We start from the raw sequence: 18,377 nt of genomic DNA on the forward strand, positions 1-18,377 counted from the left end.
TCTTCGTTTAAATTTTCTTCCCTTTAAAAGTGACATATTTACAAACCGCAGGTATCTTGCTCCCAGTGGCCGGTAGCGACAGGGCCATTTATTTTTTTGATAATCAAGTTTATTAGATTTTAAAGAGAACAAAAAGTACATTGGTAGCAAATCGGACACATTATTTACGCACATTGCAATCAATAAGGAACGACAGCGACTCATAAAGCATTCATGGGATGAGTATAACACCAGCTTATAAGTAACCCTATACGGGATGAACACAAATTCTTCAGACCCGCAGTAGGTTGAACCATTTGCCCCAGATTTTGCCAAAGAGTTCAGGGCATCCCCGGGCTTCGAAGAGAGGCTCCTCCTGGGTGCCACACCAATCCACTCCCCTTCTCCATCTCCGTATTGTGGGGGATTTAGTTTGGGACCAGAGTGCCGCAGTGGCGCGCTTTACGAATGGCGTTCCCAAGAAGCGCTTATCAGCCCGGGATCCATCAAGGCCGCCGAACACCCCCAGGAGCAGGTGCAACGGGTCATGGGGCACCTCCCACCCAAGAGTCTGCGTAAGCTCAAGCTCCACCCCAGCCCAGAATGGAGTGAGGGCGGGACACTGTCACACCATGTGATAAAAATCAGCTGAAGCCTGATGGCCCTGCATGCAGGATGGGGAGGGTCGCAGGCGGGCGCTGTACAGGCGCGTGGGGGTGAGGTATGCCGCGTGGAGATAATAGAGTTGGACTAGACGCAGATTGGAGGAGGTCGTCCGCGTTTTGGTGGCCATAAGGGCGTCCCTCCAATCCGTGTCCTCCAGGGGATCCAGCCACCCCTCCCAGCGGGTACGAAGTAGGTCTAGGACTGCGGGGCCGTTGTTCACGAGGGAGCGATAGATCCGCAACACCCCTCCTCCACCCAGGTTCCCCATCATCACTTGGGCCTCCAGGGGGCTGAATTCTGGGAAGGATGTGGGGGATGGGACACGGACTTGGAGGGCATGCCTCAGTTGTAAATATTTGTAGAATTGGGAGGAGTGGAGGGAGTAACGGTGTTGTAGGTCTGCAAATAATCTGACATGGTCCCCCACCCAAACGTCTCCCAATAGCGAGATCCCTATGAAGTCCCACCTGCGAAAGTTCTGGAGAGAGGAGACCTCCGCCAGCCACGTCCCACTCCACAGAGGCGTCTGCCTGGTGAGTTTCCGGTTCCACTTTACATATCTTAGCGCGGCACGCCAGGCCACAAGCACCGCCCTGGTGACGGGGTGGGGGGGGGGGGGGGTAGCCTGCGGCACAGTGCTCCCATACAGGTAGGCTTGGAGCTGCGCAAAGTCTAATGTCCTGAGTTCCACCCTGTATGCCGGATCGGACCAGCCGCACGCGAACCAATCATGGTTCACGATAAGCCGTGTGGCCAGGTAATAGAGGTGTTTATTTATTTATTGATTTATTTATTTATTTTATTTATCAAATTTATAAGGGGGTATGCGGTTGTGCGCCAGGGACATTCGCTGCCTCTTTCCTGAAACCAACTCCCCGGGAGATACGAGGTAACGTTTTGTAATATGTACAGGATGCGGGGGAGGACCATCATTTTGAAGAGGACACTTCTGCCAAGGGGGTTGAGGGAGAGATTGCCATTTCTTAAGGTCCGACTTTGCCCTGGTAACCAGAGGGGTGATGTTCAGGGCCCACTCAAGCTCCGGGAGTAGGGCAATCCACACCACCAGGTACGTAAATGATTGCCTACGCAGGGGGATGGATGTTTGCCAGTCGAAGCACGCCCGTGAGAGGTGCAGGGGGACCAGCGTGGATTTTGCCGAGTTGAGCCTGAGCCCGGAAATCTGCTCAAAGGCCGAGAGAGCATCCAGGCATCTCAGGCCAGAGCACTCTGGATCCGCCAGAAAGAGGAGAACATCGTCTGCGTATAAGGCTATCTCGTCGATCTATTTCAGGTCCCAGGCCCAACCCCGGATGAGGGGGTCTTGGCGGATGAGGGAAGTCAGGGGTTCCATCGCTAGGGAAAATAAAAGCGGAGAGAGCGGGCAGCCCTGGGGAGTGCTCCTCTGGATAGGAAATGTTTCCGAGAACACGGCATTGATAAGGACCCTGGCCTTGGGAACAGAGCAGAGGACCCGGATGAGACGTCGGAACGCGGGACCGAGACCCATCCTCTCCAACACGTCCTTGAGGTAACCCCAGTCAACCGTATCAGAGGCTTCTCGAAGTCTAAGAGGAGCAAAGCCAGATACGGGGTGAGGTGGTGGCGATGTGCCAGAGCAAGATGGAGGCGGCGTATGCAATGCCTGGTACCCCAGGCAGGCATGAAGCCGCATTGATCAGGGTGGACCAGCGTTTGCAAGTGGGGGCGCAGTCTCTGAGCCACCACAGTGGCGAAGAGTTTGATCTCCGTATTAATAAGGGAAATGGGGCGGTAATCCGCACAGGCAAGGGAGGGCGGCTGTGTTTTGGGGAGGACTACAATAGTGGCCACATCCGTCTCGGGTGGGAAAGACCCAGTCTCTATTACATGATTGGACAACTCCACCAAGTGCGGAACCAACGTGTCCCGGTAGGTCGCATAATATTCTTGGGGGTAACCGTCGGGCCCGGGCGTTTTGCCGGAGCGTAACAGTGAAATATCCCCGTGTATCTCTTCTGTTGTGAAAGGGCGGTCTAGAGATTCCAATTCCGTCTGGGGAAAGGCAGGGCAGCTGAGTCCCAGTTTCGGCCAATAAGGCCGCCAAGGAAGACTAGAGGGTTCGGGCTGCGTAGAGTGTTGCGTAATAGCTGATGAATGTTCGAGCGATGGCCTGGGAAGTGACGTGGTGAGCCCCATCTTCACCCCGAATCACGGGAATGATGCGGTTGTCCCTGGGATAGGACACTAAGTTATGCAACAGTTTGCCATTTTTGTCGCCCTAGCCATACACGCGTGCTACCGAGGAGCGCCAGAGCGTTTTAGCAGACTCCAGCGAGATCTGACAGATCTCTTCTCGGATCAGTGTGAGCTGTCGAGTGGAGTCGTCATAATCATGGACAGCTTGGATGCCTTCCAGTCGTGCCGCCTGGGCCTTCAGCTGTGTAAGCCGGGTGGATTGTTCCTTACGCTTCGTGTGGACCAGACCTCTACCCACCACACGCATCACAGCCTTGCTGGCTTCCCACAGGGTCCCCGGCGAGGAGACTGAGCCCACGTTGGTGGAGAAGTAATGTTTCAATTCCTGCCCGAGGGATTCGACAAAGTTCGCATCCAGCACAAACCAGGTGTTCATCCACCATACCGTACGGGTGCCATTAGGAGGGGTTCCGAGACTGGGGAGTGATCGGAGATGCCCCTGGGTATGATATGATATGAAGAGAGAGAGAGAGAGTGAGAGTGAGCTCTCCTTACAGGAATTCCATGCACTCCCGGCATCGCGGAGAACCAGTCAGATGGTTGCTTTGCAGATGATAGACGGGAAGCCGATGGGGCGCCCGTTGTGTCACGTGAGGGATGAAGGACTGCATAAAAGTCCCCCCCCCAACCCCCAACAACCATCAGACCCTGTGGAAAGGAGGCAAGAACCAGTGTAAGTTGGTGAAGTGTAGAGGCCAGGTTGGCGGGAGGAATGTAAGTACACAGAAGATTGAGGGGGTACCCGTCAGAGCCACGTAACTGCCCTGTAAGTCTGTTTTGGCCTGTGTCGGGGTGAAGGGAAGCCGTTTCCGGAGCAGTATGGCCACCCCCCCGGGAGCCCCGCGCAAAACCAGAATGTCAAACCCATAGCGGGTGAGGAAATTAAATTGGGATCCCAGGAGGTGTGTTTACTGCAGGAGCAGGATATCTGGCGCATGTCGCTGGGCGCTGCGAAGAACAGCTGTATGTTTGATCCAGGCCAGTAGACTGTTAACGTTCCAGGAGAGGATGTGTAGGGCCATATATAGAGTTGACGCCATCCTGCTGGGTAGTGTATAGAAGGGGGGGACACCTGCACGGGTAATCCCGGGTCCCAAGGGAGACAACGATCCATGCCCGGTTCCTCTACGCAAAGGGCGCGCGGGCTGGTGAGTCCCGTGTCGTCGTCAAAGGCATTTGTGCGTGTGTGTGTCTACCAATAAAAACAAAGAACAGCGGCCCGTGGGTGGCTAAAAACAACAAACATTCGGTCCTCCCCCCCCCCCCTACACTTCTGAAAATGAAGCATCTGTCGCCCTGAGAAGGAAAACGGTTAAAAAAAACAACCTTACAATCGGACTAGGTGCTAAGCTAAAACGGTTAGCGAAACATGAACATGGCGGACATGGACCCCCTCCTCCCTGTGTTCGGATAAAGATTCAACATCTGCTGCCATTACACATAGGACTTCATACATCAGGAACTGCAAGTAAGTCCAGGGAGTGAAGGAGGAAGTGAGTCACATAGCATGGGGAAGCCCTGAGATCAGGGCACTTGGGAGCCAAGGAGCGGTGAGCCTGTTCAACGGCAAACCAGGGCGAGAGGGAGTCCTTAGGCATCCAGGAACGCACCCAGGTTTCCACGAATGTGTCAACACGACCCTGCTCCACTCCCTCGGGAAACCCCACAAGGCGCAGGTTGTTACGCCGCAACCTATTTTTGGCATCCTCAGCCCTGCGGTGGAGCTCCGAGGTCTGGGTCTGAAGACGCACCATCTGGGTCTTAAGGTGTCCGATGTCGTCTTCCGCTGTGGAGATACGAGCCTCCGCCTCCATGACTCAAGCCGTCGCATTGCGCAGGTCGTGACGAATGAGAGCCATGTTGACCCTTCTCCGATCTTATTTTCGACTGATGTCTGACGCGCCTATCGCTTGAAGGATGGTAGTGAGATCGCCCCCGGGGGCGCCCGGCCCGTTGGATGCCCCACCGCCAGGGCCCCTGTCTGACTTGGTGAATTGGTACATTTTCGTTTGGGTTTGAGGGTCCGGAGTCTGCAGGGTGCGGCTTCTACCCATGACCACCAGGGCCGGATCCAATCGACACAGGCCGGGAGAGCAATCGGCCCGCGGAGGAGGAGGGGGAACCGTCAACACCCAGACCGTCGATGCTCCGGTCCGGGCACCCGAGACCCAAGTCAGGGGGCCAGCAGTGAAGGCCGAGCCAAGGCCCGCCGCCCCTTCACAGGCCAAAAGTCCTCCACAGGCCCGGAACAGGCCCCGGCGTCACTGGTGTCAGCTCGCATTCATCCGAGGGCAGGTCCCCGGTGGCATCGGCGGCAGGGCGGCGCGAGTCCTGGCCGGTGACAGCGGGCTCCCACTCCCGGTGTTCCAAGTCTTGGCGGCGGAGGAGGAGGAAAGGAGGGCGCCGAGGGGAAAAAGGCGGGGAATCCGCAGCGAGGGCTGGACCAAGGCCCACTGCCCCTGGCAGTCCAGGACTCCCCAGCCCTCCAAGAGAAAGGATCAGGGTCCCTGGGGCTTTGCAGTATCTCACATGGAGGGCTGACCCCCTCAGGGCAGCAGCGACGGTGCCGGTATGATCTGTAGTGGGGGCCTGTAGGCCGCACTCCCCCCTCAGTCCAGGCGCCGCTACGAGGGAGGGAATCCAAGCAGGTCTCTCCGGGCAGCGCTCGGAGGGCCCGCAGGGCAAGACGGGCCTCAGGCGCGGTCACAGTACAATCCTCCCCCCCCGCGCCGCTGCCTGACAATGGCAGCCGAGCTCCCGCTCGCCCCAGGTTCTGCAACTCACCGCATTCAAGCTGTGGCAGGCTGGTCTGTTCAGATAGGAGCACCCGCGCTCCAGCGCCTATGACGGCTTCTTCTCGCGGCCCCAAGTCGTGGCTGGTCTGGATCCCTCCTGAGTTCCCGCCAGATATCGCCGCTACCCCGGCCGCCGGGAGAGCCCCGTCGGGGGAGAGTCAGCGGCGCCCAAGCCCCGCAGCACCGGAGTGGGCCGCCGGCTGGGCCACCTTTTTGTATACGCAGTGGCCGGCCGGGCAGGCAGAAACAGGCCGATGGAGGCACTATTCGCGGGACCTAAACATGCCGGAGCTTAGCAAGAGGTGCAGCGAGGAACAAAGGCAGACGGCAGCAGATGGTGGCGGATGCAAGGCGGATGACGGAGGGGGTCCGTAGCACTCTCAAAGTTCAACCACCATCTTGACGCCTCAGGCCACGCTCACGACCGGGCCATTTTTAAGAGCAAAATACATGTTGTTTTAAAAGCGAGAAACTGAAAATTAAGAATTATTTTTAATAAAACATGAAGTTTTCTACACATACATTAAAGGCAATTATGTCTTCGGAAATATTTTTCTTCACTTTCTCCCATTTAAAAAAAAATGTGCCGTATTTTTTGGTTCTAAATATGGCACAGTACCTACCGGACACTGGGAGGAAAATGCCTGCGGTTTGTAAATGCGACCCTTTGAAATAGGAGGAAATTATAATGAGTTTGCTGTGATCCAACAAAGTTAACTCTTCATTTTAATCTTCTCTCATTTAAAAGTGCTACATTAACAAACAGCATGCTCCTTGCTTCCAGAGGCCGGTAGCATGGGGCAATATTCACAACAAAAAAATACAACCATTTTTTTATGAAGGAACATGTTCCATGTTATTGAACACGTTCCTTCGCTCCAAATTTCTCCCATTTAAAAAAATGGCTGTATTTTTCTGTTATACATGTATTTGTGTCACATGTGGTGAGAGCCTGAGGTATGTCTTGGGCCACAAGTACATATCACACAGGATCATAGTCACTAATACACATTTCCCATTCATACACACATATGTGTACAGCCTTGTCATAGTGCCCCCCATAATCAAGTTTAAGATAGAACAGTGGGTTTTAAACACCACTGCAGGTGAAATGCGAACTTTTCCTATAAATAGAATTCGGTGATTTTTAGGGGTGTGACGTTTCCCTGCATAAATATGTATTTGCCACATAATCCATGTGCTGTATAATCTGTTGGTTTTAATAATAGTTTCTATCCAAATTGAATCGAACTTTACTAAAAAGGCAGCAGCACGTGTTGCCACACAGTGGAAGGCCCCTTTGCAAATGTTGATTGGTCCCCTATTTGCCGCTCATTGCTGTATTTCCAGTGGCCGTGACTATCTCAAGTGACCTTTGGTGGTTGATACATCACAATAGGATCACGGATAGTTGCACCATGAGGCTTCTGAGAAAGGCTTTCTTGTCAGAAACCACTTTAAAAAGAGTTTTTACTTTAGCAGTGTGCTCTGTGGACACATTATATCAGGGATGCAATGGGAGGGTGTAGGAGGAAGTAGCAGGATCACGAGTACATAGTTATTAATAGTGCAGCAGGTACAGAGGCACCAGAGCCCAGGGGGTTGAGGAAGTCGCCGCATGCACAATTATGCCCATTGCTTTAAACCACGAGGAAGAGAAGCTAATTTTCCTTGCTCGCATCCTGGTTCAAAGCCCATGCTCCCTGGCCCAGTATGATTTTGTACAAAGTAGCCACCCAGGAGTGTTTATATTTTATAATTAAAGATGGTAAGTGTGAATTAATAATTCACTTTCAAACTGTGCTGTTAATTTACAAGACTGGTTGCAATTCACATATTGCCTGAAACACTATGTTTCTGAAGTTGTGTTCATGTCATTCTTGCATGAGAAGCATGGCTGGTGACCTTATACATTTCTACTCTTCCTTACAGCTCTAAAGATTGTAATTATGGATGAAGAAGCAGGTCCATCCAAAAGGCGAAAGAGTAAGACTTACTACTTCCATCCCGAGTGGGAGAACAATTTTTTATTCACCCAAATTGAAGACTCGTGTACGTGTTTAATTTGTGGCGCAAAACTTGCAATGATGAAAAAAAGCAATGTTGAGAGGCATTTTTTAACAATGCACATGAATTTTGAGAGGATGTTCCCTAAAGGAAGCAATGTGAGGTCACAAAAAGTGATTGACTTAAAAGCTGCATTGCAGACACAGCAATCTTTTATTACAAAGCCAATCAAGAAAGCTAATGCAGCAACTGAAGCCTCTTTCAAAGTTACTCATCACTTAATCAAGAACAAAGCAACATTTTCAGATGGAGCGATTGTGAAGGAAGCAATGATTATAATAGCAGAGTCCTTGTTTAAAGATTTCAAAAATAGCCATGACATTATGTCTGCCATTGCAGGTGTGCAGTTAGGAGCCAACACTATTGCAAGAAGGGTATCGGCATTATCGGCCAACATGATTGAGCAGCTAGATCGGGATTTAAAGACATGCAAATATTTTTCGATTCAGTGTGATGAATCAGTTGATATTGACCAGTTGGCAATGTTTGTTAGAATGGTTTTTGATGATTTCACAGACAAAGAGGAATTTTTAACTTTATTGCCTCTGAAAACCACAACTAGGGGAGCTGACATCCATAATGAGGTGAAGAATTATTTTGCTAAACAAAACGTACCATTGGAAAAGTTAGTGGCGATAACCACTGATGGGGCTCCCGCAATGATTGAACATCACTCTGGTTTCATTGCCACTTGTAAAGGCGATCCGGATTTCCCTCCATTACTGAGCTACCACTGCATTATACATCAACAGGCGATATGTGCCAAGGTAATGGGGTATGATCATGTGATGACTCCTGTTGTTAAAATTATTAATTTAATTTGGGCAAAGGCCAGGCAGCACCAAAGCTTCAATGTATTTGTTGAAGAAATATCAGCTGAATATGGTGACCTTTTGCTGCACACTCGGATCCGATGGCTTAGCAGGGGAAATATACTGCGTAGATTCCTTTCGCTGTTGCCAGAAGTAAAAGCTTTCCTGGAGTCTAGAAATGAAGATGTCCCCCAGTTATCAAGCACTGAGTGGTTGCTTGATTTGGCATTTTTGACAGATGTTACAGAAAAATTAAATGTCTTGAACTGTGAATTACAAGGCAAAAAGAAGACAATCGCCAACATGATTAGTTCTGTAAAAACATTCAAATCAAAACTTAACCTTTTCATGCAGCATGTGCAGAAAAGGAAGATGCAGCACTTTCCCTCTGTGCTCCAAATCCTTTCAGAAAATAATGCTGCGCCTGAGCTCCTGGACATTGAGGAATATATTAGCCTCCTGATGAGGCTCTATCAAGAGTTTGATGAACGATTTAGGGATTTTGAGCTACTAGAGCCCTGTGTGATGTTTACGTCAAACCCCTTTATGGAAATGGATGTTAGTGACATTTCTGAACAAATTAGTGTGCTGCTCAACCTGGACTCTGCCACCATGGAGATGGAGATCGTCACTCTTCAGAATGACATTGAGTTGAAAGCAAGGCAATCGGACTTGAATTTTTGGAGTCATGTGGATGCTGAAAAATACAGGAACATCCGCACAGCTGCAATGAAACTTTTTTCCCTGTTCGGCTCCACTTATCTTTGTGAATCAACCTTCTCTGATATGAACTTTGTAAAATCCAAGTTGCGAACACGTCTGACTGGCAATCATTTGAATGACTGCATCAGAGTTGCCCTCTCAGGCTATACCCCAGATTACAGGGGATTGGCCGATGCCAGGCAGTGTCAAGTTTCTCACTGATATAGTAGAGATATTTGCCTTATGCATCTTCCAAAGTTTTTTTTACTGGTTGAACTGACACAAACTAATCTGGTGTTTTTCTGACGCTAAGAAATTTATCTGAAGAGAAAAATCTTCCGCATCTTTCAAAGTTTTGTATTCTTTGAAGAACAAGAACAAATCCATGTTTACTAAAACCAAGAAAAAATTTACTGGAGAGAAGAATCTTCAGCAGCTTTCAAAGTTTGTATAAGTTGAGCAAGAACAAAACAATGCTTACTGACACCAAAAGTAAAGGGAACAGTGAGAATATGAGTGAAATTGTAACATAACCTTCTCAAAGAATGTAGAGTAGAGGGCCGATGTGGCTCTTTCCTTTGTGCACTAAAAAGCAGCGAAAAACAAAGCTGAAGTTGAGCTCATTTGGACATTGACAAACACGGGGATGTTGTCAGAGCTGCAATAGAAGAGTAATACCCGTTTGAAACACTTACTGACATACTGTGACTACTAATGGCTTCATCAGAATTGCCCTCTGAAACTACCAGATTACACAGCATTAGAGGACTTCATGCAGAACCATATTGAAGGTAAGATTGATTTTCCTATTTCTATTTTATTTGAGCTGCATTTATAATTGTTATTTTGGTAACAGATGATAATTGGAAGGTCTTGAAGCACGGTGGCAATAATTCTGGCATCATTCTCATTGTTTCTGGCTAGGGAACTCTAAGTATTTGGTTTAAATATAGTATATGTCTCCATGGAAATTAAGCTTAAAGTCAACAAAGTCAGGCGTGGGGGGGTCTCTGGGACCAATGTGCGAGTTGCTTGGCCTTTGGTAGCTCACGGTGATTTTCACAGATCAAAAGTAGCGCTCACTACAAAAAATATTTGAGACACCTGGGTCTACAGCGACCGTTAACTATCATTGGCACTTTGTGATTCTTGGCGCCATCTCTACTTAAAACTTTAACTTTATTACCGTTTTAGTACTGCATAAATATTTTACACATTGCCTCTAAGTTAAGCCTGCCTGCGCCACAGCTACCGGGGCGTTGAGCTCAGGTTTATTTAGTGACTTTAATGGTTCGCCATGACGAGGATTGTGATTATTACTCAATGTGGATTTTTGCCCCCTCAACTAATAACCCTATTTCAAAATATAGTACACTAGGGCCACGCTCCAAGGTAATAATTCAAAGGGTCGAGGCAGAAGCACTCCATCCAAGGAAGTCTAGACCTCCAAACATTGAGTTGCCCTGCATTACCCTGATCTCATTGCAACTTTTGGGGGAGGCTCCAATGATTTCTTTCCCGCTAGGAGAAAATCACCCCAGACGGTGAGTTCAATCTATTTTCGAGCAGGGCTACTGCCCTCAGCTTGCCTCAACCTCACTAAACATTCTACTCTGCACACACACGCCCTCAGATCAGAACACCTCGTCCTATTACAAGAGGAGGTCCAGGTGCTTCTTCTCAAAGGGGCCATAGAGCCAGTGCCCCACACCCCCAACAGTGAGGCAAAGATGTCTACTTCCTGCAGATCCTCATCGCCAACTCCATCAACTTCGTGGCTACACTAGACCTTAAGGAAGCCTACTTTCCCATCCCTTTCCATCTGGCTCATGTGCACTACCTTTGCTTTAAGTGGCTAGCACTACCAGTTCAAAATGTTGCCCTACGGATTCACCACAGCCCCAAGAGTTTCCACTAAAAGCCTTGCGTTGAAGGCCATCCACCTCAGAGGTGGGGTTAGAGGTTGAGCAAAGGGGAAGGAGAGGGGAGAACTCACGTCTTTCCCTGCCTAGATGACTGGCTGATCGAGAGTGCAAGCAAATAGGAGTACCTAGCCTACACTGAAGCTGCCATCTCCATGCACCACAAAATTGCAATGTACAGTCAATGATACCAAGTCCCACCTCCAGCCCCTTCAGATCCAGTCCCTTTCTGAGGTGAGTCCTGAAAGCAGTCACGGCCAAGACCTACCTAAGTGATCAAAGGGTAGTGACATCTTAGCAGCTACTGCCTCTTTTTCTGCCAGTCCAACCTCTCACGGTGCGAGCAGTGATGCTCCTCCTAGGTATGATTGACTCCTGTATAGCCATAGTCTCTCATGCAAGGCTTCATCTGCGCCCACTTTGAGTGCCATACGGCACAGTGGTCACAAGCCGAGGGTGACTGGGAAGATCTAGTGTTCTTAAGATAAGCACCTATTGCTTTATGCAGTGGTGGAACAGCAATAACCTATTGAGGGACAGGCCCTTCACAAACTTATTTCCACGGGTGACCATCATCATAGATGCATTACTTGCTGAGTGTGGTGGTGTATCTAGGCAATATTACAGTCCAGGGTCTGTGGCCACCTCAACAACGGGGGTTCCACATCAACCATCTGGAACTTTAAGCCATACACCTAGCCCTCAATACATTTTTCAAAGATATTCAGGGCAGGTAGTCCTGTTATGAACAGACAACATGACCACAGTGTTTTATCTCCAGAATCGGAGAACCTCCCCCTTGTGGACAGTGACTTTGCAGACCTGCTCAGCAGGACACAGCAACATGTCCTTGAAAGGAAACTCCACCCACAAGTCCATTAGTGGAAGATCCCAAACATAGACCTGCGAAAATGCAGAATGCCTAAACTTCACCTTCAGGTTTTCAGACCCCCAGTCCATGGCCAATACTCTGTGGATAAACTGGTCAGGCATGCACTTTTCCTCCTCTCCCACTGAACTGTGGCATATGTCCCTCACTTAACCTGGTGGCTCCCACGTGGGCCAGATGACAATTGTTCTCAACCCATCTCAAGATATCCATTACTCCACACTATAAACTCCCCAGCAGGCTGGACAGTCACATACAGAACCAAGGCAGTCATACCTAGACCCCAGGAAGCTCAACATAGCGATCTAGCTTCTGAGGTCCTAGAGTTTAATTGCTTAACTTGCCTCGAGAGTGTATGACCATAAGGAAGCCTGTAGGCCCACCTTGCTCACTTGCTATGCTGCTAGGTGGAACAGGGTTGTTCAATTATTGTACGTCAACCAGCCTAAACCCTCTGACACCAATAGTGCAGGACCTCATTTGTTACCTCTTGCATTGGCAAAAGTCTGGACTAGCCTGTACCTCGATTTGGCTATACCTAGCTGCTTTTGCCGCATAAATGCAGAATAGGGAACACTCCTCACTGTTCAAAATCCCGGTCATTAAAGCCTTCACAGAAGACTTTAAACATGTCCTCCCAACCTGAGTGCCTCCTGCCCCAGTCTGGCACCTCAACTGGGCCTTCCTTTCGAGCCACTACACACTTGCCCTTTACAGTTCCTTTCCTGGAAGGTTGCCTTTCTCGTAGCCATAACATCCCTTAAACGTATTAGTGAGCTACAGGCCCTTACACTGCTGGAGCCTTTTTTCCGGTTCTTCAATGACAGAGTTGTCCTTGGAACCAACCCCAAATTTCTCCCCAATGTTGTGTCCCTTTTTCATCATAACCAAACAATTTCTCTTCTGGTATTCTTTGCTCAGACTGACTCGGTAGCAGAAAAAACATTATGCACACACACACTTGACTTCAAGTGTGCTCTTATGTATTACATAGATAGGACCACATCCTTCCATAAAAGGAGGAGTTTTTTTTAGTTGCCTTTACACAGCTTAATAACGGTCACTCCATATCAAAGACAGGTATAGCTAGGTGCATCTAAATCTGCTACCTTAAAACCAAAAGAACACTAACTGATCGCCCCAACCGCAGACCTCACTCCACCCATAAACTGGACGCCACAGTTGTATTATTGAGCAGATATTCTTGCAAGGCAGCAGGCTAGAGATGGTCAAACTGTGCTGATGGCTCTATTTCAGATCTCTGCACCATACAGTGGCTAGCCACCTCTTAGCGGAGTACTTCTATAACGTTGATGCAGAGCATGTGTGTCTACAGCCACACATGATACAAATGGATTGTTAGGTACCCTGTAAGCGTATATTCTCTGCAAGTAGTGCTGCAGAATCACATGCACCCACCCGCCTGCACTCAAGTTAGTGTGTGCTACAGATATTTTCAACCATCTCATTTACATAGCACACATGGACATTATATTAACCTACTCCATACTTCCTCTCACCTGCTGTGTGAAAAACAATCTTGCACATGCACATTCACTACAAGAGAAGTCCTGGATACCTTGTGACACAAAGTTACAACAGTCCAATCCCAACACTATATGGCAGGAGTATGCAGAGCACGTCAATCTGCAGCATTCTATGCAACAAAAAGACTTGCAAATCTAAATTAGCAAAACTATGCACCTCGAGTCCCCCAGCCTACCACCCACCCCAGTTAAAATTACAGGAGCATCAAGAAAGAATGGCCACCCTAACATGACTATCAAAGGCTGAAAACAAATGGAAATGATAGCCATCATTGAATTTGCCAACCCTTCAGCGCGGCGCGGATTACCGCGCTGTGCTGAAGGTTCTGTGCGCGTGCGGGGCCATGACGGAGCGATTCCGTCATGCGCACAGCGCAACCGACGTGCATGACTGAACCGCTCCATCACTCGCATCGAAGGGGTTAAAGCATTGCACCAAGAGTCTAATTAGTTAATCTTCTGCGTGAAAGATATTTTGTTGTGTTGAGAAATGTAAGGTTTTCCAGTTTGCACAGTACAAAAGGCATATTTGTCTTTACTGTTTAGCAAATGCATAAGCTGTTGACCGTAACTACTCAGTTCAGTATAATGTAGTTATTAGATTTTATATTTTTAATTTTTCCCAGCCAGAAAGTACGTTTTGTAAATTGTTACAAAATGTTTCAGATTATCAATCTAATATTACTCTTGACAAGTAGAAAGTAATTTCATCTCTGTTTGGTAATGTATCTCTGCACATTTGAGTGATCTATTCACATGATCTTTTCAATCTGCAATAAAAGAAGACCTTACTTAAAATATGTATGTATATACTCATATTATCTTAAATATTGCACCCAGAAAGATTGCATTCTTTAACTTGTACGCTCAATATCATCCACCCATCGTTTAAGTGTCTACAAATTGAAATAGTTGTTCGTTTTTCATGGTTCAAGATAAATTGACGGAATCCGTGCCATAGCTGTTAAGAAAAGGGTAAAGGTGGACGTTAATGTTGACTGTATTGTTTGCTTCATTACTTCCACATAGTGCACAACTCACTTTAGCAGAATCACATGTAAATAGTGTACCACCTGATTCCTTATCACCTAACGCACAATCCCCCTCACCTCTCCGTTCCAGGCACCAGAATGTTCAGTTGAGTGCCGTTCACTTCTATGCTGGAGAGTGCACTGGTGCCTAAATTTGCAGTGTGTAAGCAGGATTTAAAAGTGTATGACGGAGGGTACCAACACCATTTACAAACCACCCATACATTCTAAGAGTATTATGAATGGCTGTTATGCGTTGCAGGGTCCACAATTTTCCTATGGAACAAAGACTTGCACACATGTCGACCATGGTGCTATAGTCTGTCTTTTACTAGCTAATGTCTGATTGAATGGTTACATTTGTAATGCGTACACCAGCAAGGAGATTTTTGGCCTGGGAATGGATCTGCATGAACCACCCCACTAGCTACAGGGAGCGAACGGGTTTCGGGAATGATTGCGGCTATCCAGAAAGCCAGGTTATATATACAGGTCAAATTCATAGTGTGATGTATTTATTTTCATGGGTACATCTGACACTTATAGGCATCACTCATACATCCTATGGAATTAATAAATCCCCTATTATTCCTGATGTGCTTCTTGTTACCACAGCCCCTCCAGCCTCCCAAAAAGGCTTCTCTAGTAGGATCTCGACAAATTCATCCCAAGATGAGAACAGTAAACAACGAGGCAAGCAACAGGATCGTTTGAGGTGGAATGATTAATTCTTCTTTATTCATAGGGGCATATGAAATGATCAGCCAAGACTAACTGTACGGCTGATGTATAATGGCATGAAATGTTGCTACATGTGATATTGAATGTTGCGCCCAACCACCTGGATAGGGGGTGGGATCTTGTGGGCCTTTCTCGCCCACTTACTGAATTATAGAACGTGATGGATCACAGTTTCAAGTACTTTCTCATCATCTCTGTTGCTGAGTGATTTAAGTAAGACCAGTGTGATTAACCTAGTACTGATCTGTCTAGCACTTATGTCCCTTAGGGTCCTGTCCCCTATCCTTGCGAGAAACCATCCTCACTGAGACCCTTTAGCAAGATGAGCTTGCACCTGCCTCTATTGGAAGGGGTGGGAAATTATAGTTCTCACAGTTTGTTACAAAGTTACACCATTCTCTTAAAACTACCATAACAAAACGTTCAAATCCCCTTTTCTTTACAGTTAGTAGAGTTGATGTTACTTTTCAAAGTTAGTTTACTTGTGCCTCTAAATAAGTACTTTCTCTCAAGTGATTAACCACTCAGTGTGCCACTCTAAGACATGGAACTAGATAATTTGTTGATTGCATAATTGATTTTAGAGTACGTTCATCGATAGTTACATAAAAACTGTTTACAGGATAGAAGGGTGGCTTGCTCACCGGTGCCACAAGTATTTTGGCTTATACGTGACACGAGGCTGCAGGACCATGCATTCATTGGACTACAAGTATTTTGGTTTCCCTTGGTTACAAGCTTGCTCAATTAGTCTTAGCTATGTTTGTCTATTAATCTGTATCTAGTCTGTGGTGTTAAAGTATCTTGTTTTCATAAAATATTAATGTCATTTCTTTTCTTTAACAGGTTACAGAAATGATGTAATACACACACCTTCTTACCATCAGAGCCAATGTTCAAGCTCTGCTCAATCAGATAGTCCTAAGCCATCATGGAGCGAGAAAACTCAAGAAAAATGTGAAATGGTGGCTAGTGCGAGCCCACCAAAAACAGTGTTGTAGACGTGAGAACGGCTTCCCAAATAATCACTATTTTTTTTTTATAGTCACACACATCACAACAGACTCCAAGTTTCTCCTGATTTTATTTGCACTAAGCTCTAAAGGGAACCCTGAGTCCTATAAATGTACTGAATGTACCAAAGCTTTGAGTTCCAAGCACTTCCTGAATCTATTCCAGAAAAGCAATGCTGGTGAGAAAGCCCATAAATGTATTGAATGTGATCAGACCTTCATTAAAAATGTGCAGTTTAATGTCTACCAGGGAACACATACTGGAAAGAATCCATATAGATGTAGTAAATGTGTGAAAGCCTTGAGTACGAAAGTGGGATTGAATCTTCACCAGACCACCCATACCAGCAGAAAAACGTATAAATGTACCTAAGCTTTTAATACAGAGCAGAAACTAGACAAACACCAAAAGATCCATACTGGTGAGAAATCCTATAAATGTACTGACCAACCTTTTTATACACCGTCTGAATTAAAGGAACACCAGAAAATCTATAGTGGTTTGAAACTATTTAAATGTACTGATTGTGTCAAAGCTTTCCCTTTCAAGAGTGAATTGGAGCAACAACAAGCAATTTGTACTGTTAAGATACAATAAAAATGTAGTGAATGTGTAAAGTCTTTTAGTTTTTGTTCATCTCTGAGGAAACACCTAGCTGGACACATTCGACTAGGTAGAAATGTATTGAATGTGGCAAGGCTTTTATTACAACACCACATATAATTAGACACCACGAAAGCCATACTGGTGAGAAATCGTTTATGTGTACTGAATGAGACCACAGTTTAATTGAAAGGTATGACTAAAGCAAAACCGGAGAATCCATACTGGTGAGGAATGCTACAAATGTACTGAATGCGATAAGGCTGTTGGAGCATAGAGGGCTAAAGGCATATCACAGAGCCTATCCTGGTGAGGAACGTGAGAAAGCTCTCAGTACAAAGTGTGCAGCATTAAAACTACACCAAAGAATCCATTCTGATGAGAAACCATATCAATGTACTGAATGTAATAAAGCTTTTATCAGGGAAACCTGAACACATACCACCTAATCCATACTGGCTAGAAATTGTATTGCTGCACCAAGTGTGAGAGAACTTTCAATGCAAACTCAAGATTAATGCAACACCAGATATTCCACATAGTTGAGAAATGATATAAATGTAATGACTGTGACAAATGTTTCAGTGTAAAGAAGGTATTAAGGCAGAACCAGAAAATCCAAATAGGTGGAATATTTTATACGTGTACTGAATGTAGCAAAGCTTTTATTAGAAAACCAGGACTTAAGCAGCACCAGATAATCCATATTAGTTAGCAATCTTATAAATGTACTGAATGGGAGAAGAGTTACAGCTGATTCAACATCTGTCCAACTATACTGGTGAAAACCAATAAAACTGTTTCAGAGAAGTTTAGCCTCTGCTTCTTATCATTCTGTTACTTAACCCAGTAAGCAGCCTTAGTAGTGACATATGTGGTGGGTGTAAGTTAACCCCCCCAAAACCAGTAACATCCACGTTTGCTGTTTGTGGATGACCTAAAACTACAGTGCAAGCATTAACTTAAGAAACAAATGCCAATAGGCAATTCTTCACTGATATGAAGCTGGACATTGGCCTTCAAAAGTGCAAACGCTGCTTTTGAGAATAATGTACATCAACACACACAGAGCATGGAGTTCGATAAGAACTGCAGAATTAAGGAATGTGATCTCTAGGTAGTGTAGAATTGCCCAGATATAAATAAAGCTAAGCTGCAGTGTCCCCATTCAAAGTATGAGGACAAAATCATCAGAGAATAGTAAAGCTAATTCTGAAGATGTTTCTTAACCGTGTGTGGAAAAAATGCTGCTTAAACACCACCTTGACATTCCTGTTTTATCTTATAGCTTTAGAATAACAAGCTGACCACATACTTAAATAAACTTTTTTTTTTAAATTAAAAATATTGATGCCTGTGTGTAACAGGGGA

At 46.6% G+C, this 18,377-nt stretch overlaps 1 protein-coding gene across 1 annotated transcript in view; it reads left to right on the plus strand.

The window, feature by feature from the left end:
- The window catches only part of LOC146830363 (general transcription factor II-I repeat domain-containing protein 2-like), a 52,124-nt gene extending 35,104 nt beyond the window's left edge, over positions 1-17,020 (plus strand). Inside the window, exons 2-3 of the mRNA XM_085604547.1 lie at positions 7,611-10,050; positions 16,236-17,020. Coding sequence (XP_085460673.1) covers positions 7,628-9,481 — 1,854 coding nt within the window. The 5' untranslated portion in view covers positions 7,611-7,627 and the 3' untranslated portion in view covers positions 9,482-10,050; positions 16,236-17,020. The remainder of the gene's footprint in view (positions 1-7,610; positions 10,051-16,235) is intronic.
- The last annotated feature ends 1,357 nt before the right edge of the window (positions 17,021-18,377 follow it).

This window comes from Triturus cristatus, chromosome 5_1 (assembly GCF_964204655.1).
Source record: "Triturus cristatus chromosome 5_1, aTriCri1.1, whole genome shotgun sequence".
Taxonomy (NCBI): Eukaryota; Metazoa; Chordata; class Amphibia; order Caudata; family Salamandridae; genus Triturus; species Triturus cristatus.